General features: G+C 41.2%; 1 protein-coding gene across 1 annotated transcript in view; it reads left to right on the top strand.

Annotated features, from left to right (window-relative positions):
- Positions 1-26740, top strand: part of LOC122807818 (myocardial zonula adherens protein-like) — a 1184151-nt gene that overhangs the window by 854615 nt on the left and 302796 nt on the right. Inside the window, exons 11-12 of the mRNA XM_044078905.1 lie at positions 20397-20502; positions 25579-25662. Of these exons, the coding sequence (XP_043934840.1) occupies positions 20397-20502; positions 25579-25662 (190 nt within the window). The remainder of the gene's footprint in view (positions 1-20396; positions 20503-25578; positions 25663-26740) is intronic.

Raw genomic sequence — 26740 nt, forward strand, 5'->3', positions numbered from 1 at the left:
GTATATGGATTTGCTAGCATTGATCTGAAGCTTAGAAATAAGGATTTCAGCATTACTATCTAAAGATAGTTGTACATCTAGTGAAGTAACATGTAACTGTGATTTGTACAGAATTGCTACTCCTCCACCCTTTTTGGTTATACGGTCTAATCTCAAAATATTATAAGCAGGTGGGATGATTTCATTATCCTGCATTACTGGTTTGAGCCATGTTTGTGTTAAATATAGGATATCAAATGAATGTATGTCCAACAGACCATGTAGCTGGCTAATTTTACTGTTTAAGCTATGAATGTTGAAATGTGCTATGAGGAGAGAATAAGGGGTTCTAGCGGGGCTGTATGGGGTGGAGGGATGTGATAGCTGGGGGTTTGTTGGGACCTTGTTGTTTGGGCCTGGGTTGGGATGAATGTTACCATGTAGAAGGTGTTGTTGAAGACTATGGGCAGGATTCACAATGGATTGCATGGAGTCTAAGAGTCGTGTAAGACTCCATGCAGCCATAGCGATCCAGGAACAGCCCGAAATACCGTGTAAGAGACCAGCTAAAACGTCTCTTATATGGGCAGGGTGTGGATATGCTAATTACCTCACTTGCAGCCAAAAGGCATGCAAATGAGGTAGATTAGCGATCCACAAAGCTGAAACCAGCCCGTGTAAGAGTCGTGTTAGGTGCAGAAATGTACTCAGTTGACAACTGAGTACGTTTCTGCAAATAACACAATGCAGCCATGTCAGCTCCAAATAAAGTGTGCATATGTATCAGGCAGCATGCCAATGGCCAAATATGTGGCCATTGGCACGGTAACCCGATGCAAACATGAAATAAAATATATATTTTTTTCGGCGATCGGCGAGGTTTAAACGCAGCGCAACCCCGCGCAAACGGGCTGCACTATATAAAACATAAAAATAAAGGTTTGAAACCCACAAATGCGGGTTTTATGCAATGCATGGATTTATAATGCAGGGACTAGCAGACCGAAAACAACATGGCCACCGTGTAGTGGTTGCTAAGGGGGGAAGCTGTGTGTAAGACACATAACTAAGCATTAGTAGGCAATCCTATGTAAATGAGTGGTAGGATAGTGAATCGCACTGTCACATAGCAAATGAGCACATTCCGTGTAGTGTAAATAAGGGGGAGTAACAGAGTAGGAGATAGGTGACATTACAGGGAGAAATGTTAGAAAGAAATCAAGCTCATTGGAGAAAAGTGGTATGTGAAAGATGTCAGTCACACAGCATAGAAAGAGGAGTGTCAACAGATAAGCATGGGAAAGTCAAGAAATGGAAGGTGTACACTGTGGCTAACACCAAAGTTTCTTGCTGTGTGTGCATGCATGCGTGTGTGCGCTGGGAGGCGCGAGTAAGACAGAGTGCACGCGTGTAAGGCAGAGTAAGCATGTAGGAGCCTGTTTAAAGATCTGTAAACCTGTTTGCACTGGTGTGCATGCATTTTAACCCAAATAAGCAGATTGTAGTCCGTGTAAGCATGTGTGCGCGCGTGGTAGCCACTGTAAGCATGTTTTCACTGGTATGCGCACTGCTCCCCCCTGAGGAAACAGAGAGGAAAAAGGAAGCAGAAGAAATAGTAGGAAGCTAGCAGGGAATACTGGTAGAGCTAGCAGGTGAAAACAATTAGAAGCAGGCAATTACACAGGCAGAATACTAGCCCAGCCCAGCACTTAAAACACTGCAAACAACATTGCAGTATGTTTCTCTCAAGAGACACTGCAAGACAGGAGTAAGCTATTAGAAGTGAAAACTGAAAAAGCTGCACTCAGAACAAACATGCTAGGGGCTGCCATAGCTGTTATAAGGAGACATAGGAGACTTGCTGAGGGTGGTGACAATGCAAATGCTGCCAGACAACTCACAGTGAGGAGACACAGAAGAGTGTACAGGCCCAGGGTCACCTACCAGGGGTTACATGAGCTGGAGATAGTGGAGCGCTATAGAGTGGACAGAGACCTCCTGCAGCAAATTGTTGAGCTGTGTAGGCCATGCCTCACACACAGAACCAACAGAGGGGAACCCATCCCAGTGGAAACCAAGGTATGTGTTGGCCTAAGAATACTAGCAACAGGTACCTTCCAGAGACCAACTGGTGATATGATGGGGATCTCACAGGCATCTGCATCCAGGGTACTGCACCAGTTCCTGGATGCCATGTCAGCACATGTCGGAGATCATGTATATTTTCCCAATTCCCATGAGGCATTGGCCAGCAATATGCGACTCTTCCAGCAAATAGCGGAATACCCTGAGGTAGTGGGTGCAATTGACTGCATGCATATATGCATCAAGGCACCAGCCGGTGAGTGGGGTAGGGCCTACATCAACCGCAAGGGCTTCCCCTCCATCAACTGCCAGGTCGTGTGTGATGCCCAGGGCATAATAACGAATGTGTGTGCTGGCTGCCCTGGAAGCTACCATGATTCCCATATCTGGCATCTGATGCAGCTGTACCAGACATTTGCCAATGGGGACATCCCACATGGTCACTTAGTGGGGGATGCTGGATATGCACTGGAACCGTGGCTGATGACACCCATCAGAAATGCATACACACCTGAACAAGAACGCCATAATGAGGCACACACACAAACACAAAATGTAATAGAGCATGTGTCTGGGCTGCTCAAGTCACGGTTCCGGTGCCTGGACACATCTGGTGGAGCCTTGCAGTACTCACCAACTACATGTACCCAAATTGTCATGGTATGTGCTATGCTACATAATATGATTCTGCAAAAACAGCTGCAGCAGGACCAGCACAGGGCCGGGACAAACAGTCCTCCACCATTGCCAAGGCCATCACAGGCAGAGCGTGACTCAGAGGAGGAACAACCTGAGCCTGCCCCAGTAGGCAGAAGGAGGCGTGGCCAGTATGCCCTGGCCTTGGCAAAGAGGCAATGCATAGCACATACACTGGCTCAGTAGGAACCCTGGGAATGATACCCCTCTCTGACTCACTCATATAGTAACAGGGACACCTAACATGACACAACCTGCTTTCAAACATGTACAGGGAGTGTAGTAAGTGCATCCCACATAGGCAGCCCTGCAGCACCACCTGAGGCATGATTGCCATGTGTTAAGCAATGTAACACCATCTAGTATATGCAAACATGATGACCCTGCCTAACATCTCACCCTCACCAAGCATGATGCCATACTATGAAGACAACAAGATCAAGTACAATAATTGGCTGAAGTATTGCTATTAGCAAAGGGGAACAAATGGCTGACAAGCTGGGATGACATGCTGAGCAAGACATGATGCTCCACCTGCTAGGGATGGCACGCACCCAGCACACCTGGCTGTGTGGATACTGGCAAAGGCTGTTGTCACCCCCACTGTGCCTTGAATAGGTAAGGCTGGAAACACAAACCCACCACCATAGGTAGCACAAGGGATAACAACCTGGACGTAATGCTACCCAATGCCAGAAGTCTAAACTGCAAGGTGCATGCAGACCAAACCCACCTCAGCATGGAGAATGGTAATATCTGTTCTGTAACAGAAACCTGGGTCAAGGCCCAGAAGAGCACCCTAATACTACCAGGTTATGCCTTATACCATGCTCTACAGCCCCAAAACATGGAACAAACTACAATAGGAGTGTGGCTATCAGTAATTGTTAAGGATAGCCACACCCCCAGGTTGGTATCACAGCAAGAAGCAGCATGGACTATCCACGGGCAAGTAACAGTGGCTCAAACTGCGTCCCTGTTTGCAGCCTGCTACAGACCACCCTCACAAACCCAGGAACCCCAGCCAGCCTTCCTGAAGACACTGCAGAGTATGAATGTCTCAACAAATACCAAACAAGGCACACACAAAGTATGACATAGGTGGCAATCCATTATGTACGGAAGAAGTAATCAGGGACCTAGGGACACAAGTGGACAGTAACCCGTCATGTGACACTCACATTGCCAGGGTGTCCAGGAAGACCTGCTATATTGCCCACCTTAATATGAAAGGATGAACATGTAGATCAAGAGGGGTCACTGTGCCCCCATACACTTCCCTTATCAGGCCAATACTTGAGAACAATGCCCCAGTTCAGATGTACCTTATCTGACACCTGCAGCAGTTAGAAAGACCGCAAATGTACCTCACCAAGAGGATAAAGGGTCCAAACATTTGTCATCTGCTGCCTGGCTGAAGAAACCACAGCCCAATTCACATGCATACTGCCCAGTCAAAGGTGATGTATGCCTGATGTACAAGGCCATGTCCAATCCAGAATGAATGGACATGCTCCACTGCAGAAACTCCAAATCCAGAAGAGACACCACAGTGAGATATCTGAACCTCCACACATAGATAAATAGGATGTGCTGGAGGGACAGATCCATAACCCAGAGGCTCCTTACACTCTGGAACAGAATCCCAGTCCATGATAGGCTGAGCTCCACACTCATACTCAACAAGAGAAATCCGGTCAAGTGCATGGGAGATAGTAGGTGTACACTGGGGGCCATCCCTGTGTCACATCTAGTAAAGTAAACCCTAACTGGGCATACTATGCACATTGCAAGGGGTGTCGAAAGCCACACACAGTCTGTCTATGCTCAAACATGGCCAGGGCATATAGCCTAGTATGAACCTATGAACCTATGACGATACAAATTGTGCAGGACACAAAGGATAATCACACAGCTGTCCTAACTGATGGTAGGAACCATGGTGATAATCCACAGATATGCTCTGCAGTACTCAAATATCACAAACAATACACCAAACCCACACACATTGCCAACATCCAACCTAACAGATTCTTTGCAAACTCCCCACCAGCACCAAACTGTCAAATATCTATCCCAGCAGAGTGCTGGCCCCCTGATATTGCAGATGCTGAGGTAACAGCCAGCATCTACAAAGCACACCACACAGCATCAATGGTACCAGATGGTGTCCTGGGTTGTGTCCAACAAGTACTGTAAGAAGAATGGAACACCAAATAGCACTACTGCGCACTCACAGTCTTACCACAGGATATGTACCCAAAGAGCAGTGTACAGCAACAGTGGTCCCTCACCACAAAGGTGGTGCCTGAATGGATACTGAAAACTCTCACCCCTCAACCCTGACTTTCTTGGTTGGCAAAGTAATGGAGAGGATGATCATGGACCCCAGGAATAACGAGATTGGGTACCTACAGACATTGGACCCTACCCAGTGTGGCTGTCATAGGGCAGATCCTGCCCCTTACGCATGTCTGACTCGTGAAATGCGCACCAAGGCCATTGATGTGGGGAATGTGGTCCACACAGCCTATCTGGACCTTGCTAAACCTTCCATACAATACCCTAGTTGTTCAGTACAGATAAGCTCACCAGCCTAACTATAAACCCCTATGCAAGTAGATGGGTTGCAAACCAGCTCAAGGACAGAACTGACCTGGTCAGACATGCTGCAGCCATGTCAGACTACAAACCAGGTACAACTGGCATCCCACAAGGCACAGTCCTGGGACCACACTTGTATGCTATATATGTCACATAGGTACAGGCCAACATGGAAGGACTCTGTCTGAACAGGTTCGTAGATGACTACAAACTGCCCACCATATTGGACCCTCCAGCTGACACAAGCATCCTACAAAAGGCACACATAGAAACAGACAAGTGGTGCCACAGCCATGTCAACAAGCTGAATGCAGAATAGTGTATAGTCATCCCCTGTGGAAATTCAGTACGTGGCCACAAATTACCACATAGGTGTTAACCCAGTAAGTACATCAGGAGCAATAAGAGACCTGGGGACACAAGGTGATAGATATCCTGCATGTGACAACCATGTGTCTGTAGTGGTTACAGAAACATACCATATACCCACCTAATCATGAAGGTAAGCACAGCTAGGTCAGGGTAGGTCATTGTGCCTCTCCAGTCATCCATCAGCAGCCTCACAATTGTGTACAATGGTCCTTGTGGGATGTACCTTAGCAGACACCTGCATCAACTGGAAAGACCCCATAAATACCCCACCAGGAGGATCTCAGATCTGTAACAGATGCCATGTGTTACCTGATTAAACAAACCGCAGCCCCACACAGTGTCATACCGCCTGGCTGGAGGTGATCTGTGCCTGATGTATAAAGCCATGACCAAGCTGGAATCAATGGACATATGGCACCATGTAAAATCTGAATGCTGGTGACCTATGCAGATGACAGGCCTGAACCCCAGCACAGACATAAACAGGACACGCTGTACCGATTGGTCCATAACCCAGAAGCTCACTCCACTCATGACTAAACTCCCAGTACAGGTTATCCAGGGAGTCCCTCATTGACTGTCATCCAGAGGAATCATGATGACTGGATGGGAGATGTTAGGTGTACCCTGGATATCACCTGTATGTCACGGGCAGACAGAGGCACAGCACACTAACCTTGACATATGTCATGGAAAATACCAGTAAATATCTGTGTTGAAGGACAGACACTCTCTGACTAGCATTACAAATGGCCTAGGGCACATGGCCATTGTTTGTCACTGTCCACACAAGTTGTGGAATACATTAACAATGTCAATCTTGTTCTATGTTGTCCATATCTGAACAAAATGCAACATGGTCATATCTGCACAACTGGCCCTCAACCAGTCTGGTGTGCTCACTATAAATATTACAAGCAGTGCTAGGACTGAAACCGATGATACTGTCCACCACAGTGAAAGTACTGAACCAGTACACTATACGACAATACACTGTTTGGTCAGTATGAAAGGATGTTGACAACTGTATGCAAACTATCCCATGGCAACCCTGCAGGCACAGCATAATGCCTGTTAGGTTCAGACACAAAGCAGCTGGGCAGTAAGAACACAACCTGACATCCAACACTCAACTGTACATGTGAAATATAGATGAAGACCACACACAAACACAAATGTGGTGGACCACAGATCCCAACATATGGAAAGTTCACAATGGACATGCTCGCACACTTAGGCCATGTCACAGTTCAGCAGTTGCACACACATATCTGGCATTTGTATGTGTTAGCACAGGAACCTCCCACAATACAGAAATCTGCCCAGTGCACACAGTGAAATTACAACAGAGACATAAGTAAAGTACTGGATCCCACTCATATGCAAACATCTGCCACAGTACACAAGTTGTACATAGAGATAGGGAAAGCTATGGCAATAAAGACCCACAAACAGTATATGAGCAACAGATACTTGCATCTGACAGGTAAACATATGGCCGTAGAGTGCAATACTAGGCTGTTGTCCCTAGGGAATACAGAAGGCTATCCAGAGTGTATTTGGCGTCTGCCTCCGCAGTACAGTAGGCCACTGTGCCTCTGCAAAGTTAATGCATATATATGCTCTCCCCCTTACTGATGGATAGTAACAGATGTACATACCTCTTCATAAATAATGATGTCAGCACACTATACATATGTCAGGAGCACAAATGATACCCAGTAATTGTATAGTGTGCTCAGCTACTGCGTCTCTCACAAGTGTCATAATATAGTTAGGTAGGGGTTTGAATCCTGCAAGTGCTCTGTGTGTGTGTAATTCTATGTGTAAGAGAAATGTCCCTTTTGGCAACTAGTACAACACACCACATACTGCATATTCCACTGTCTAAACACTGATGATGTCAGCATCCTATAAGTACAGCAGGAGAAACCAAGCCTCCCAGTAATGTAAATGGTGCGCTCTGCTACTGCGTCTCTCACAAGTGTCATAACATAGTTAGGTAGGGGTTTGAATCCTGCAAGTGCTCAGTGTGTATGTGGGGGGAGTAGTGTGTGTAATTCTATGTATAAGAGAAATGTCCCTTTTGGCAACTAGTACAACAACATGGTGCATATTCCACTGTCTAAACAAGGATGATGTCAGCACCCTATAAGTACAGCAGGGGAAAACAAGCCTCCAAGTAATACAAACAGAGCGCTCTGCTACCGCGTCTCTCACAAGTGTCATAACATAGTTAAGTAAGGGCTTGAATCCTTCAAGTGCTCAGTGTGCGTGTGTGTATGTGGGGGGGGGGGGTAGTGTGTGTGTAAGAGAAATGTCCCTTTTGGCAACTAGTACAACACAACACATGCTGCATATTCCACTGTCTAAACACTAATGATGTCAGCACCCTATAAGTACAGCAGGAGAAAACAAGCCGCCCAGTGATGCAAATAGCGCGCTCTGCTACTGCATCTCTCACAAGTGTCATAGCATAGTTAGATAGGGGTTTGAATCCTGCAAGTGCTTTGTGTGTGTGTGAATGTGGGGGGAGTAGTAGGGTGTGTGCAATTCTATGTGTAAGAGAAATGTCCCTTTTGGCAACTAGTACATCACACCACATGCTGCATATTCTACTGTCTAAACGCTGATGATGTCAGCACCCTATAAGTACAGCAGGGGAAAGCAAGCCTCCCAGTAATGCAAATAGTGCTAACTGCTACTGCGTCTCTCACAAGTGTCATAACACAGTTAGGTAGGGGTTTGTATCCAGGGGTGTAGCTAGGATTTTCAAATTTGTACTCACAGCTCTCAAACTGCTACCCCCCCCCCCTTCCCAGCCAAGCTACGGCCATTCTCGTAATTCACGGTTTGCTCTTTTAGTGTCGATGAAGAGGCATTCGCTGTAATGCCTCTTCAGTAATATAATATAGATTCACTCAAATGCGGGTCCTTGAATTGAAAATGAACCTGAAAGTTAGTTCTTTGAAAAATGCAGCATGGTAGTTGGGGTAGAGGATTCATGCTTTTGTTTTCTGTAACTAAGGTACAGGTTTTGAGCTTGAGTAAATTACTAACCACCTGCTACCACTAACTAGGATGTTTCATTCACACACACACACCCCTACCTACCTCTTAGTGCAAGAAATATGGACAAAGCCTAAAATAAACAGGGACAGAAATTAAATAATGTTCTTGTGAACTTAGAAAGTTGCTAGAATAACAAGATTTGTGCTAGTATGAGAAAGTTGCTAGAATAACAGGATTTGTGCTAGTATGAATTTTTCTAAAGGTCATGAAGTCTGAAACTCAAATGTTTGTCATTATTTAGCAACTTCAGCCTTTAATGATTTTCTAGAAAATCACAAAATGTATGAGGAACAGACAAAAAATATGGGGCAAAAATCTGGACATTCTGCAAAATTCGGACAGTTGAAAGGTATGCTACCTACCACACACACACACACACACACACACACACACACACACACACACACACACACACACCTCTCAACATCTTAGAGCAACAAACCCATAAATAAAACTGAGGCAAAGGCCCAAAAATAAGGACATTTTTTTTAAATATTGCTCTTATAAACTTAAAAAGATAATAGAATAGTAGTAGGTCTTGTATGAGTATGAATTTTCTGAAGGGTATGAAATCTGAAACTCAAATGTCTGCCATTATTTTCTAACTTCAATCTTTAATGATTTGCCACTAATTTGCCAGAAAACTGCAATTTTATGAAAAACTGACCAAAAATGTGATGCAAAAATATAAAATTGCCAGACAATACAGCTGGGAACCTGTCAAAGAAGGGACACCATTTTAATATGAGCACAGTTAACTTGAGCAGCTGACAAAATTAGAGAATCTACATGAATTTCTGAAATAAAAGTAATGTATAACTCTGATCATTAGTTATTTATAATTGTAAAGCCTCCACGTTTTCTTCCAAAATTGCTATTTTGCGGAGAGATTATTAGGGGGAGAGCAACATTTTGAGCCAAAATTGGGACAGTTGAGAGGAGTGGATATTCCTAATACTATAAAGCTATTTATTTGCACATACCTCTCAACACAGGAAATTTGGACAAGGTCAAATATATTGGGGGAACATACAAACAGTACTAAAAATTATTCCTAAATGATTTGCCAGAAAAGTTTTATTTTGCATTTTACAGCACCAACACCAATAAATATCTATTGAACAAAGCAATGCAGTCTCACAATGAAACTAGACTTAGCATTAAAACTTCTCTGCCCTTGAAACTCACATTCATTGAGACAGCATTGAAACCCACATTCAAAGAAAATACATTTTGCCAGTGGCAGATAAAGATTAACTTTGAGCTGTTTTCAAATCATAGGCCCCTTGCACATGAAACATACACGTGCTCTTTGATACACCTTCCATCATAAAAGTCTACTCAAACATCTACAGTCCACCAGTATCAGTAAATATGCACAATCTCTGAACTAGTAAAAGCCATCTACATAATTCCACATTAGAGAAATCTGTAACTAATGAAGAGGCTGCTGCTAGCAAACAACTTTATATTTCATTGTTTCATCTACAAATACAGTGCCTGCTGCCCTTGAGGAATATATTGCCTATGTTGCATTAAAAAAAGTGATACGCTAGTAATATTGCAATAGGGAATGGATGGCAAACTGATAACAGGTTCATAGTTACTACTAGATATCTTCGCCAAAAAGGACTACAGCATCCACCCCCCTTTACAACACAGTACAGTATCAGCAATGCATCTACCTACTGTGGGAGAAGAACCCACAGCCTTCTGCATCAAAAGCAAGTATACTACCTGTTGTGCTATTAACAGTAAAAGCAGAAGCATAAGCAGCACTAAACTTAAGTTCCCCTGCAGCTCTCAGCTACTTATAAAATGTCGACACTCAGCTGTATCTCTGAACTTTGCAGCACAACAAATTTGGAAAAAGCCAACATTTATGGGGGGGAGGGGCAAAAGCCCAAAAAACAGGGACACATTTTAAACATTGCTTGTATAATTTTGGAAAGTTGCTAGAATAAAATGCTGCATTATCACCATGCATGTCGTGAACCCAGAACCATATGCACTATAGTCAGTGCAACATACCACTATGCTAAATCAGCAGTGTGAAAAATATGAAGACAAACTTAATAGTAATAATTTAGATAGCTCTCAACCTCTTAGCACAAACAACCTGGACAAGCAAAGCCAATAATGAGGGAATACAAGTTTAGTTCTCACTTCACACCTTAGCACAAACAGCCTGGACAAACAACAAAAACAATAATGGGAGAAATACAACTTCAGTTCTCACCATAGCTCACAACCATTATAAAAGCAAATCTGAACAAAGTTCAGAAATGGTGGTGGTTAGGGACTTTAGGCTCTTCTTACCCTGGAACAAAGGTACAGGGTTTGAGCCTAAATACCTATAACCAGCAGGTGTATTATGTGGGGGGCATTTACACACACACACACACCATAAAGTAAAATCCTGAAAAGAACGAAAACTCAGAAGTGCAAAATTCTAAATATCGCATACCGGAGATTTTGAATTAGTGCTTCTGCTGTACACAAACACACACCTTCCTCCCCACACACAAACACAAGCTCTGTCCTACATAAAAGAAGGGGGCAAGCCCACCTGCACCCCCCCATGTGGGGGGCTGCACCCCCACAACCGCCCACATAAATATTATAACTCTGAGGTCGCACTACATATAAAAACACAACAAAATACCACCACACAAGCTACATTATCCTCATACACACATATCACAGCAACAAAATACACTAACACACACCACAGCCCCTACCTAAAACCCTTAAAATGCTTACCTGAATCCATAACCACAGCGAAACACCAGAAGCACTAATTCAAAATCTCTGGTATGAGAGGTTTTCAATTTTGTACTTCTGAGTTTTCATTCTTTTCATGATTCCACTTTATGGGCACGAAATACTGAATTTCGATATTTCAGCATTTCGAGCTTCTAAAGTGAATCTATATATATATATATATATATATATATATATATATATATATATATATATATAAAGCCCATAATGTTGACTGTTATTTTCTCAAATTTTCAAAACAAAAATAATGAAAATGAAAATCCAGAACCCCATAGTTTTTTCCAGGGCAAGTAAATACTTGCCCAACATGGAGAAATATGCCCTTTATGCCCTTTTGTCCATTGTAGTGTATTCAAAGAGTTGGTATATACATATATATATATATATATATATATATATATATATATATATATATATATATATATATATATATATATATGTATATATCTATATAGATATATAGTTATGTGGGGTGTGGGTGTAGCCCCCACCTAAGTGGGTTTCAGATAGTACAGTATGTTTTGTGTACTTTTGGGAAAGTGTTTACTTGCCCTCGGAAAAATTATATGGTTCAGGATTTTCATTTTCATTATTTTCATCTTGAGAAAATAATGTTCTGTTTGACAGATGGGCTTTTGGTAATTGAAAGTAGATCTATATATATATATATATATATATATATATATATATATATATATATATATATATATATATATAGGTTCATAGGTTCATAGGTTCATACTAGGCTATCTGCCCAAGGGCATTTACAAGCCTAGCCCATAGTTTGTGGCTTCGCACCCCTTTAGTTTGGAGAAACTATGCCCATTATATTGCTGTGCCTCTGTCGAGCAGTGACACTGAGGTAATCCCTGGGGTAAATCTGCGATCTCCCATCCATTGGTCAAGATTCCTCTTGAACAAGGCCAGCGAGTGCTCTGCCTCACATATACCGGGATTTTGTTCCACAGCATAGGAGTCTTTGGGTGATGAATCTATCCCTCCAGCACGTCCTGTTAATAACCGTGGAGGTTTAAGTCTCCCCCTTGTGGCTCTGAGGGATCTAGATTTTTTGAGGTGAAGCATGTTCATCAAATCTGGGTTTGACATGGCCTTGTATGTCAGGCACAGGTCACCTCTGAGCAAGCGGTAAGCGACTGAATAGAGCTGGAGTTCTTTCAGTCGGGCAGCATAAGACAGATCTTTGAGACCCTTTATCCTTTTGGTAAGGAACTTTTGTGGCCTCTCCAGCTGCTGCAAGTGTCGGGTCAGATACATTCCGAATGGGGCATTGTACTCCAATCATTGGTCTGATGAGTGATGAGTATAGGGAGACTATGACCTCCCTTGATCTAGATGTGAATCCCTTCATGATCAGGTGGGCAATGTAGAAGGTCTTCCTAACTACTTTAGCAATATGAGTGTCGAATGAAAGGCTAGTGTCAACCTGGGTCCCCAGGTCCCTGATAACTTCTTCTGTGATCAGTGGATTGCCACCTATATGGTAGCTAGGGGTAACCTTGTTTTTCCGGAAGGGTATGACTATGCATTTCTTGGCATTTAACTTTAGGCCATGGCTCTGGCACCAGTTTTCCATTTCTGTGAGACCCTTCTGAAGGATATCTGTGTCAGATGTGTTTTCGACTACGGCGCCCAGTTTGCAGTCATCTGCAAACTTTGTCAGTCATAACCCTCCTGTGTTTGCTTGTACTTCGGAAAAGTAGATGCCAAACAAGAGTGGGCCCAGGACTGAGCCCTGTGGGACACCACTTGTGACAGGCTTTGAGTCTGACATGGCGCCAGCAACTCTGACCCTGTGGGTTCTGTCACTCAGCCAGTTTGCAACCCATCTTGTGATGTATGGGTTTACATTTAAGTTGATGAGTTTTTCAATGATACCCGAGTGGGGTATTGTATCGAAGGCCTTTGCCAGGTCGAGGTAGGCTGTATGGACTGCCTTTCCCTCATCAATGGCCTTGGTGACTGTTTCAAAAAGTCAACCAAGTTTAAAAGGCATGATCTGCCTTTGACAAAGCCAAACTGGGTTGGATCCAAAGTCTGCAAATTCCCTATGTCTTTATTTATGAGATCCATTATGATCCTCTCCATGGCTTTGCAGATTAGGCTTGTCAAGCTAATGGGACGGTAATTTCCAGGGTCGGTGCAGGCACCGCCTTTGTGAAGTGGGACCACAGTCGCTGTGCGCCACTCCCTGGGTACGTATCCGGAGGTGAGACTAAGATTAAACAGCTGTCCTAACTGCGGGTTTAATTCCTCGTTGAGTTTGTGGCATTTTGCAGACAGTGTTCTATTGATTCTTTTCAGAATCATGATTCCTTGATGCATATTCATTGTATAAATAAATGCATTTTACATATAAAGTGCATAGCAATATTACTCCTGTTAGTGTAGCTGTTTAAGCCTTTACTACAAACCTACACAATATATATATATACATACACACACATATATCACAATAATGTATTTTAGCTTGCTACTGTCTACCACAAAGTGCAACCCACTGCAACCCCCTGCCCATTCAGACATGCACATGCACTCACTCTCTTTCTCTTTCACACACACACATACACAAATGTTAACTGTATAAACATAAAGAAATATATACAATCCTGTGAACTCCTGTGAACTGATTGACAGTGGTACTAGAACTATTAACTTGTAATGCCCTCAGCAAAAGAGATCATGAACCTGTAAATGGTCCATCTCCCAGATCCCTGCTTGTAAATGTTTCATCTCCAAAGCCCCTTCTTACACTTATCAAGGGTATCATAACTTGTCATAGATTTGGGATGCATGGCTAGGCTTAAAAAGGCCCTTGTGGTAAGCTTGAAAAGACCTAATAATCTGTATCTCACAGCACTCTAAGTATTGTTTGATAAACATAAAATTGATTAAAACATGCATTCCTGTTCTTTTCCATCACAGTCCATCTACAGGAATTATTTCCTCATTGATTCTAAGATAGCTTGAGCCAATGGGAAACAGCCTCCTCTCCACTTTGTTGAACAGCTCAAACAGCCTACATTGAGGACACATCTCTGGCCACAGATATGGCAGTAATTACTGTACTAAGGAGTATTCACCTTATTCACTATTGTGGAATAGATACAGTACATGCGAAGACTGTTTAAAAAACAGCCCAGCTGAATAAATGGAGGAAGTCTTTCTTTTAGAGAAACTACAACTCTTCTCTTCTGATTATATATGGAGTTGCAAGTCTCAAGAACAGAAAGTCAACTATTTTAAATCAGAATTCAACATAAAGCATTCTCAGAATAGATTTTCATTTGGCAGAGCTGTATCCCAATAGTCCTTTATCAAGAGACAACCTTGCAAAACATAGACAAAGGTAAGATTACCAGATATGCTGAAGGAAGAGAAGAACCAATGAGCACTGTTTTTGTAACGTAGATTATTTTAGTTAAGAATGAGGAGCAAATCAAATGTGGTGCCTTGCTCACTGTAAGACCCTTACTATGTGAAAACAATAATAATGTTAAATCTGACTATTGTAATCTTAACAAAGTATTCAGCATTCCTAAGGCCTTGGTCAGCCAGTGGCAGCCTGTGGAAAATTATTACAACCTTGACTTAAGATATGTCACTTTGCATCTTTCTGAAAATGCCACAGAGGGTTTACTTTCAGATGGATAAGTCTATCATACCTGAACTGTGTCTATCCATCATTCTTTGGAAACATTAAAATCGTTTCCTTGGAGACAGATTAATTTCCAATATGAGCCTGTAAGTTGTCCAGATAAGTCAGTGCTCTACTCTAGTAAATTAATACAAATAAATAAATAAAAATGTGTATGGCTCAGGATCTGATGTCACATTTAGTAAAAAGTTAAAATTGTAAAGGAAAGTTAGCTGGCAACCCAAGAATTTGACTGGGACTTTTATATACTCCAGTTTGATGAGTAATACAGCACACATACTCTCTAGAAAGGTGCCCTGCAGTCTTGTTCTGTAAGCATGCTAACATTGTCATCAAAGGTGTCTTTTCAGAATTTTTGAATAGGTGCGAATACTCATCATCTTCAGAAATTACCAGATGTTAAGAGGGCAAACATTATGATTACCAATATGTGTGTTTTTCAGATGACTAGGTTATAATTTTTATCAACTTAAAACTTGTAATAATACTATTCTATATTTAATTTCATTGTTCCATTTACTGTGCATTTTGCAGACAGTGTTCTATTGATTCTTTTCAGAATCGTGATTCCTTGATGCATATTCATTGTATAAATAAATGCATTTTACATATAAAGTGCATAGCAATATTACTCCTGTTAGTGTAGCTGTTTAAGCCTTTACTACAAACCTACACAAGTGCAGGTAAGAAAGAAAAATACCTTAGCAATGGGTCACAGATTTGTTTTATATATATAAATATATATATATATATATATATATATATATATATATATATATATATATATATATATACACACACACTACACACACACACACACACACACATACACACACACACACACACACACACACCTTGAATAAGCGATCGTTCACATACAAAAAACTTGAATAAGCGATCGTTCACATACAAAAAACTGGAATAAGCGATCGTTCACACACAAAAAACTGGAATAAGCGATCATTCACACACAAAACTTGAATAAACGATCGTTCACACACCCTTCATATAATAAACCTGAATAACACACAAATAGCCACTTGCGATCTTTCACTAAAGCCTTTGCATACACACTGTGCACTTACTTCGATTGCCTTCCAACTCAGATAATCCTGCTCTTGCCTTCCAACTCCGATAATCCTGCTCTTGCCATCCAACTCCATTTGCTTCCAACTCCGATAATCCTGCTCTTGCCTTCCAACTCCATTTGCTTGCTTTGGTTCCCGCTCACAGCCAGCTGGACATGATGTGAGCTCACTTCCTACTGGCTGGTATCCTCCTTAAAGAGCCAGCACCTCCTTAAAAAGGAAAGGGAGAAGAAATATAATGCGTTTTTTTCAAAAATGCTACCCCCTTCTAAAAAAGTTGTACTGAAATCAGTACAGTGCGTACACCTCCCGACGTCCCCGTTTGTATCCTACAAACGCCATGTGTGTTTTTGTCACACAGTTTGTCCATGTGTGTGGGGTATTGTTCCCAATATTGCACGACATAGATTATATCAGTAATGTCAATTGACACATGATGTATGTGTGTGCCACATACACATATGTACCTGTGACCTTCAATAGTTCCCATGTCTGAAGCCTGCCTCATGTGAATACATGGAATTTGCATTAGACAACTGTATGACTGTGGTGTTCTGTGCAGGGGCTGCATGTGGTATGTGAATATACAGTGTGAGTTGTATATGGTGTCATCCTACCAGCGAGGGAAACACATCTGGTCTGGAGTATATAGTCCATATGTTGTTGATGAACAGGTGCAGCATGTTTTCACCTCTTGTGGGAGTGGTAACAAGTTGTTCCATAGCAATTCAGTGAATAAATGCTAGGAATCTTTCAGCTAGGGTCTTGGAGCTAGAGTAATGCTCACACTCTATGTTTGGGTAGTTGCAGTCCACCCATATAATGGTGTTTGTAGAGACCGTCATATTCCCAGTGTTGTCAGGAAGGCCAAGTGGGTTTCCTGGGTATGGGAGGGTGGTGTGTGCCAGGCTATGAACCTGAAGGCAGTCTAACCCACTGTTAGTTGCATATGGATAGGCTCAGATGCTTTGTGCTGTGCCACCAACCTGGAGGTGTGTGTATCTGTGGTGCCTTTGGATACATCCCCCCTGTTCTGGTTTGGTGCATGTTTAGGGGACGACAAGCATGGTATGAGGTATGACCTGGCAGTGATGGGGTGCACCTGGGAGCCTTGTACCAGGATTCTGTTACTGCATGGATATTGCTGTTCTCCATGCTAAGGACAGTTTCCACTGCATGCATCTTGAGGTTTACACTGCTGGCGTTGAGTAGCATTACTATTAGTGTCCTATCCCGTGTGATACCTGTGTAGGTGGCTATGTAATTTGAGCCTTGCATAAAAAGGCACTATGTGTGTAGCAAGAGCCTTTGCCAATATACAACGGCCCATGGGTGACAGGTGCAAGCTGTCCCTAGCAAAGCAACGTGGCTTGTCTAGCATGTAATCCCACGCTGACAAGCATTGGATTCCCTTTGAATGTCAACAAAACATAAGGCAATTGTAGAAATTGATCATCCTGTCTTCATATTGTGGCAGCATTATTGGCGAGGGTAAGATGCTACTCAAGGTCAGGGTCATACCAGCCTGTGCCATATGCTCAGAGAGCTCCTCTATGTCCCCTATCATGTAGTCCAGGGAGGTACGTCACAGGTCATTCACAGAAGGAGAGAAAAATGAGACATCCTGGGCATGCATTACCAGCTCCTGACTGCAGACATATTTGTATGCTGTTAACTACTTGGAGATGAGGGAAATGCAATGCGTGCACAAATGAAGACTCCCACCCATGATGCCCTGCTATCCATCCTCCCTTCTGTATGCACATGTGCTTTGAAAGACCCTAATGTTGTTCTTAAGCCTCTGCCAGAGAGTAACACTCTGCTATAAAAACCCACACCTGCTACTGAGACAGGTTAGATGGCTATCAGCAACTCAAGCCTAAGCCTTTCACTAACTACAGCCCCCTACTTTCTCAGGTTGCAAGTTAATCTTAGGTCACCAGCATCACAGGCAGATACCCTGTCCCTGAGCCAGCAGGCCTGCTGTTTGACACATGTTTATGCCCATTCCTTCAGCAGCAGCTGCTTCTGGTACTGCCCTTGGTTCTGTACTTCCTGAATCCTGTATTCTGTCAAGGCATATCTGCATTCTGTGCAGGTTTCCTGATCCAAACCTTATCTTGTGGTGAATGGAGTGAAACAGAATGCAGTATATGGCATCAGAAAACATACATTAGCTTGACTAAGCTGTGACATTTCCCTGTAGTGTCTACAAAGATCCATTCATGCATTTCATAGGCAGATGAATGCAGTCTGAGTGGTCTTTGAACTGCTGTAAGAAGTTCATATTCATCTGTCAGAATTTTATTATTATAGTGAAATATACACACACAGCAGCTTTGATACTAACCTTGTAATGGTGAATTAGTGTGGTTTTCTTATGCCATTGTACAGTTATTAACACTACTGTTTCATATGTAATTACTAGGCATGCAATTCAGGGGACCATTAATGAGTCTAGCCCAAATTTCCAGCAGCCCTAAAGCACGGTCTGGTTAAGTGACTTGCACAAGGTCACATAGTAGGTAAATGGGGGCTGAAGAAATCAAACCCTAAAAAGTACCTCATTGATAATTCATAGCTTTAATCCTCTTTGCTAACCATCAGACCCTATCAGTATCTTATTGGCCAACAATAGGTCACAGAATATAATACTAAATGGAAATGACACATAAGAAAGTATATGTGGGGGGTGTCATGCTTCATTTGAACCCAGAGTTCAGTTCTGAAGCCAGTCCTCGTTTATTTTATTTTATCAATAAATACAGTCATTCACTCATTCATTAATTAATTCATTATTTGTTAACCTGGTAACTGGGTGAAACATAAATCCTGTTCAGTAATAACTGGGGTTACAAAGTCAAAAATAAATATGTGGTTCCATGGTGTAATTTTTACCAGTCTTGACTCTGAAGCCAGTGGTCGGAGTTCATATCTCAGTTGAGCCTGGGGCTACCTTAGTTTTTTATAGGGAGGTTTAGCATAATGATAAGGCCATCACATAACAGATACAAGGTACAGGGTTGATTCTGACCTGAGGTTATTGGTTGGGCATGTAGTAATCTGTAGATTGATTGCCTAGTATTTCCCTATAAACCTAAAAAATATTCAACAGACAGCAACATGTTGCCACCACAAAGAAACACTGGTATAATTATATCACTTTAGGTAAAAATGATCAATTGATGTGAGAAGGCAATAAGGAATACTGAGATTTGGGGATGCTTACTGAGAAAAGTCACAGGAGGAAACAATAGTTTTCTTCTGCACATAGAGCTGATGAAAGTTCACAAAGAAAACTGCAAACTGATCTGGAGACCTTCCTTCTGAAAATGCTGTGCCTGCGTGGAGGTTATACAGACAAGCGAATGATAAGCATTGTAGATTCCTCAATAAAAAACAAAGACAGACTAAAGGCAATTTCTATGAATAAACTGACTGGGAAAGTGATAAAGCTGGATGCCTGTCTCAAAAAATCTTGTGTATTCAATTATTTTCACAAGAGGTTTGTTCATTTAATAAAACAAACCCTATAACATTTCATGTTTTCTGATTTTTTTTTTTTAGTAAAAGGGTAACCATCTGCAATGTTACTAAACTTTTTAGTGCTGACATCAGTATACTAAGAGATTACTTTCATGTTTTCTTTATAGCTCCTGCTTTAGCAACCCTGTCTGAGCTACGTTGCATGCAGCCAAGTTGTAACATCCCGATTATTGTTTTATTATTTGTAGAACTTCTGTCTACTTCATATCAAACTAAAAGGATGTAAAGACAATGAGCTTTATAAGTATTTTGCATTGTCTTTGATAGTAAGTAGTTAAATGTAAAACCAGAAAGTGACTAATGAATGAATTGACTTCATAAAGCTTGCAAAGTTTGATATACAAATCTGAAAGGAATTTTTCTTATCACTGGGGTGTTCACTCGTGTTATAGAAATTGCGTGGTACCAGTAAAGTAGACAAGAAATATGTGAGGACTGTTTCCAGAAAATATGATATCACTGAAGAGTTATTCCATACTTTGTCTCTGTGTCAGGTCTCAACAGCTGGAGGAGGAAGCAGCCAACCTAAGGGAGCGAATCAAACACCTGGACAACATGGTTTATTGCCAGCAGAAAAAAGTCAAACAGATGATTGAAGAGGTGAGCCTTACTGAAACTGTCTAAATAAACACATTTGTGAAGGAGCACTTAGCTATTCACTAACACTTCATATATCACTAGACTCTGCGCCTGACAGCTGGGAGGGGGGGGGGGGGGGCAATGCAAAGGATCCATTTAATGTTGGTGTTATGTTAAGTTGTTATCCACCATCAAAAAGGTGGAAGCATGTTGACAGTCGGTTCTTTGCTAGTGTCTGCTACACAATAACTCCTCAAAACACTAAACTGAATATAGTAAAGTTGCATTTCCTTGGGAGAAAAGACATTTTCTTTGATTGGGCATACAAATTTTGACACAACATTGTGTGGCGTGGATTACAAATTAGAACAGGAGAGATGTCCCTTTAAGTACTATCTAGCTTATCATGAAGGTACAAAGTATATTAAACCAAAGCCTGGTGAAATAATTAAAAATGCATAAAATTAACAGGAAATGCAAACACAACAAAAGGTAGATTCTGTTTGAACACAGGAAAAAAACTTCCCATTGAAAAATGTTTACTATTGATTTGTTTTTTTTTTTTTTGGTGGAGGGTGAGGTGAGAGAAGTAATTACATGCCATGTAGTGGTCTGAGACATAACAGCAAAGGCTCACATGCGTCCATTTGCAGTAACAGAGCAGACTTGAAAGTGCAAAGGATCAGTGCTCTACCAAGATTAACAAATAAGTTAACAAATCTCCATAATTGGTGCCTGAATCTGGCCTGCAGTCTGCCATATGACCTCTGCAAAAAAAAAAAGCACAAGCTCAGGTTCTTTTTGTTCTCATCCAAGCACTCTAGTCACAAAACGTGAACTTTAAACTTACAAAGTGAGTGGGTATATTGGGACCAGAATCAAGTACACAGCCAAATGCAATGCCTGTTTTTTTTTAATTGTGTTTTATTAGGTAAGGGAAATCAAAGCCCCACATTCATCCTTGGAATGCTAAAAAAACTTTGAAGTTGTGATGGGTAGAAGTAACAGTGTCACAGTTATAGGCTACAGAAGAAAAACGTATACCACAGGAGTGAAGACAACTTAAAGTTGTTTAAATATTAAAGTGGTTGTGTATTTACATTAAAACCAAAGGTGTAGATGTACTTTAAATGATTTGGAATTCACTGATCAATAAATAAAGGGAGAAATGATTAATGCCATAGACTTTGCAGAGCCTCTCTGAAAGCAGCATCAATCCTACTGTGTAGAAGGGACTTATCTTGATGGCTTTGGTAGAGAGTTATACTGAAAATTATTTTTCGTGGTTGATATGAGTTCCACTGATAAGGTCTGTTCTAATATTCAGTCAACATCACTAAACCAGGTTTGACACTCTGGCCTGCTGGATGTTTTGGGTTTCCAAAGGAGATGAACTGCTGAAGAGAAAACTGAACATTCCTGGTCATGGTTTACAAAATGTGTGAGACCAAACACTGAGATTTGTTTTCTTTGTATAAATGCAATCCTTTTGGAGGCTGTTTTGCATGGTACTTTATCAGAGGTTCAAGACTCTGCACAGTGAGTCTTGAAACTCAAAACCCTTTAAATGTGATACAAAAAACCAGCTAAGTACAAAACTCTATGTTCAACATTACAATTGTTTTCGCAGGGGTGCAGGTTATTCTACACTCCCTAATGTGGGGGCTACACTCAAGGGGGTTGAAGTGGTCAGATGTCCTGGTCACAAGTTATTAGGGGGCACAACTGGCACAACAGAAGCTCCAATCGGTCCCTGTATTTCAGGGATGTGATGTTGCTGTTATGTAGTAGTGCCAAGAGGTCCTTGCAAGACTGCAAGTTGTATTTGTAATCATTTAAGCAGCCAAAACTGAGGTTATAGCTGCCTAACTTATTTTATGTGTTATGAAATGTAGCAAGGATCTAGTATATCTTGTTATTACAATTTCAGAAGTGGATTACTGACTGTGTAGCAAAGATTATACTAAATGTGCAAAGATCCATATATATTTGGAAGACTTTTTTTAACTCTTTATTTATTTTGTTTTATTTTTTTTTCTATTCAACTGTAGTGGACAGGGGAGTGAAGCTGAAGGGTAGTCCAGGATACCAAAAGACAGAACTACAAATCTAGCTACCCACATCCCACTACCTATATACAATAGAGATTACTGTACCTCACAGAAATGGAGATTCTCTGACATACTGAAGTTTCAAACTTACAGACGTTTACCTAGTTAAATTATGTTTTCAGCATTCCAATGAGCACATTTACGACCTTCTCACACTTTCAGTGTAAACCTGTTTTACACAGTAATATTTTTGTGTAATACTTAAATTACTTTCCAGTAGAAGTAACAAAATTGGTAATATTTCATGAGATTTGTAGGCCTTTAACTCCATGCTAGTAAATTATCTCTGAGACTCCCTGTCCCTTAGTTATCCCATATTTTAGAAGGCTAAGCCCATAGCAGTTTTAATATCTTGACAATTAATTCAAAGCAAGTAGATCATTAATAAAGCACTGTAGAAAGTAAGTCAGCATTTAAATATGAGCAAAATAGTATTTCTACTTCTAGAACTATTTTTATATTGCTATTCCTTTAATAAAATCTCCCCATGATTATGTGTTGTTGTGGAGCATAACGTGATGTTCATACTAGGATCACTAAACTATAGTTAGATTTGAAGCAGTCATTTCTCAAGATAAAAAATACCAAGGAATGGCTAAGAGTCAATACGTATGTTTTATTGTTTGCACCAGGGTTTGAATCACAAATTCTCCAGGTCAAAGTAAGTGACTGAACAACTCAATAAATATGAGTGTGAACCCACTTTTACTAATCCCATTTTTGCAGAAACATTGAAACAGAGTCAAGAAAGGCAACGGATAATGTTTGATGGTAGTTCAGTGCACAGCGGTTTATCAGTCTGAAATCTAATATTTCCAGAGCATCAAAAGTGCCAACTTTCACACAGAAAAAGCAAATAAAAAAACAAATGCTCATTCAGAGCACTAAATGTCACTTCCTCTAAGATGTAGTGATATTGGTGTTATTTAGTTGGGAGGATACTTGGGTCACACAACTTCCAAAATTGCCATTCGGATTCCTTGTTCTCCAAAAGTTCATTTTTTTAATTAGACAAAAATAGTAATTTTGACAGATTGTTGAAGTGCCAGTATTTATGCAGTTTGGATGTGCTAAGTTTTTGAAATTTATTATATACCAGATACAGGTATTTTGTTGTAATTAAGTACAATAATAAAAGTGTTGCTCTACAACTGGTCCCCTCTACCATGTCATGATGAAGTACAGTTGTATATTTATATGCCTTTCACAAGGTGCTCTGTATACGTCATCAGTACAAATCAATGCATAAAATCAATGTGTTCAGTGCATCAGAACAAAAGGCATAGGCTTATATCCATGAGCTGTTTATATCTAAATAAATTCCTTGCTGTTGACTTGTGCTACCATAAGAACTGAGATTGTGATGGGGATTTACTAGGGAATAGTGGTCATGGACCTAACAGACCAGTGCAGTTAGTAAAGTAACTTAATATAATGCAGATTTAATAACATGAATTCATAGTAATTTGTCATTCTTCAACACAGTGATTTCTGCAACTTGTCTACCTGTCTGGACTCAGGAAAAAATGCTGGGATAGACACACAGATGAGAACTGTGTACTCATCTAAAAGCCATAAGAGTTTCCCCATTCCCTCTTCTAGCGGTTCCTGGCAGGGACTGCACCCACTGTTGATGCACACACCTATTGTAAGGAGTGATCATAGGACCCGGTATTACCCACACAATTCCTAGCAATGATCAGAAGCCCAAAAATATAGACTGCCACCCTTTCAGTGATGGCAGGTACCCCAAATTCCCACACCTATCTAGGACAGTAAGCTTGTCATGACACACCAGTCCTGGCAATGATTTCAGTTTGCTGCCTAATACCAGTTATTCTGGCAGGGGCCAGCATCCAACATAACAGTAAACAGTATCTCTCCTCTACAATCAAGCTTGTATGTTATAGTTTGGTCTCTTACCCCCAAGCAATCACTGTCAGAGTGAGAAAACCTCAGTCTAATAACTGCATCAACTGCAGCTACAGCCCAATTTTACTAGTATGACTTTGTATGTGTTTACAAAGGATGAATACAGAGCTGTCTGAAGAGAGTTTCTGTTAAGCAAACTATGAATGTGTAAAAAATGTAAATAAAATGTTGAGAGAGTAACCATTAAGAGATCTAAATAAAAGAACCAGTTCTTTATTGATGTATTTTCTTTTCACATATGGTTTATTGCTGTAGCAATATGTCAGTGTTTAACCCTTCTTTTTTTAATCATTTCCTCTGCCCAATTAAATGCTGTGTGCACATCTAGTTGTAAGAAATTTTAATTACCTTTGGTGTGCTAAACTGGTTACCCCAGAGGTCCAAAACTAATTGTTATAAGTACCACTTTTCCATCATTGTGAATAACCAGCTTACTCTAACTGGTGCCACGTTACCTTTACAAGTGGGACACTGGCTATAGAAGTCTGAACCATTTAATCCTTTCTGCTCTAGAACTCAGCTACCAGTGTTCCCTTTTACCGAATACTAAGGTCTGGTCAGTTATGTTTCACTTGTTTATCATATATTGTTTCAACTGCTTCCTCAGCACATGACACTTTTGGACCTTCTCCAACCCCCATATTCATAACCATTCCAAACCATACACTGAAGTGATTGCCCACTTTTAACTCTTTCTTTAGACATCTTGCCAGTGATGGTATGTAACCTTTAGCATATGGTATCTCCTTCTAATCGATCCTGTATCCATCCTTTGTCACTATAGATTGCTGCGTATAACTACAACTTTACTGATTAACAAAAGCATTGAGGTACATAAATACCTGTTTATACAGGACAAGTTAAAGCATGTTTAAATTCTGCTGCTGGAGAGTCCTGCTCTAGTCACAAGTTATATGTTATCCACACTAATTTCACATTACACTGTGATAACGTATTTTTAACTTTTTGTTTAGTCTTTATTGTTTCATGATACTTGCAAAGGTTTGCATGCCATATTGCTCAGCTGTTAACATTTCTGTTTATGTCCCTGTAGATCGAGAGGCTGAAAAACTGTGTGCGACAAAAAGATATGCAAATAGAGCAGCTGCTGGAAAGGATATCATTCTTAGAAGCAGAGGTATAACTGCATCTTTATTTTCTTCACAAAACACAAATGGAGCCTTCCTCCAGTAATTCCCACCATCAAGATCTACTCTGACACTGCATGATACTAGTAACTAGTAACTAAAAGTAAAACAGCGAACTATTGTTCTTTACTTTTACAACATTGAGAATTAAAGCCATTTCACTAAAATTAAGTAATATGTTTGACAGTTATCAATATCAGACTGAGGTGTAAGAGACATTGACAGAAAGATGTTACAGTAGGGCCCTCCTTAGGAAAGGCCAAGGTAACCAACTGCTCTAAATATTTTTCTTAAATGTAATGTATGCAACATATCTTTTATATTCATTCATTCATTATCTTATCACCTGCTTAATCTAGTTCAAGGGCTTGGGGATCTGAAGTGTATCACAACATTCAGTGGGTACAAGGTAGGAGAACTAATCCTGAACAGGACACTAACCTAGCACAAGACACACATAAACACACACACACACACACACACGCACACAGACGCACGCACACACACACACACACACACACACACACACACACACACACACACACACACACACACACACACACACACACATATATATATATATATATATGGTTCTACCTGACTTCGTCGACAGCGCAGAAGACCGACAGCGGAATTCGGAGCTCCAGAAGATCGAAAACGAAGAAGACCGACGCGAATCGCGGGTTGCAGAACATCGACAATGCAGAAGACCGACACGACGGATGACAACACCAACGCCGAGGATGCCGACATGGGGAAAGGCTGTGTGAGTATGCGGTAGTGACGGACGTTAGGGTGCGAGGCAGGTAAGTGTGGAGATTGACGGTCTGTGGGGATAGGGGTGGGTTAAGTGAGTTAGGGTTAGGGAGCGATAGGGGTGGGTTAAGTGAGTTAGGGTTAGGAGCATAGGGTGGGTTAAGTGAGTTAGGTTAGGAGCGATAGGGGTGGGTTAAGTGAGTTAGGTTAGGAGCGGTAGGGCGGGTTAAGTGAGTTAGGGTTAGGGAGCGGGTAGGTAAGTGTGCGATAGTGACGGACCTTAGGGTTAGGGTAAGGTTTAGTGTGGGCTTG

This window comes from Protopterus annectens, chromosome 7.part1 (genome assembly GCF_019279795.1).
Source record: "Protopterus annectens isolate FY-2018-M chromosome 7.part1, PAN1.0, whole genome shotgun sequence".
In the NCBI taxonomy this organism is placed as follows: Eukaryota; Metazoa; Chordata; order Ceratodontiformes; family Protopteridae; genus Protopterus; species Protopterus annectens.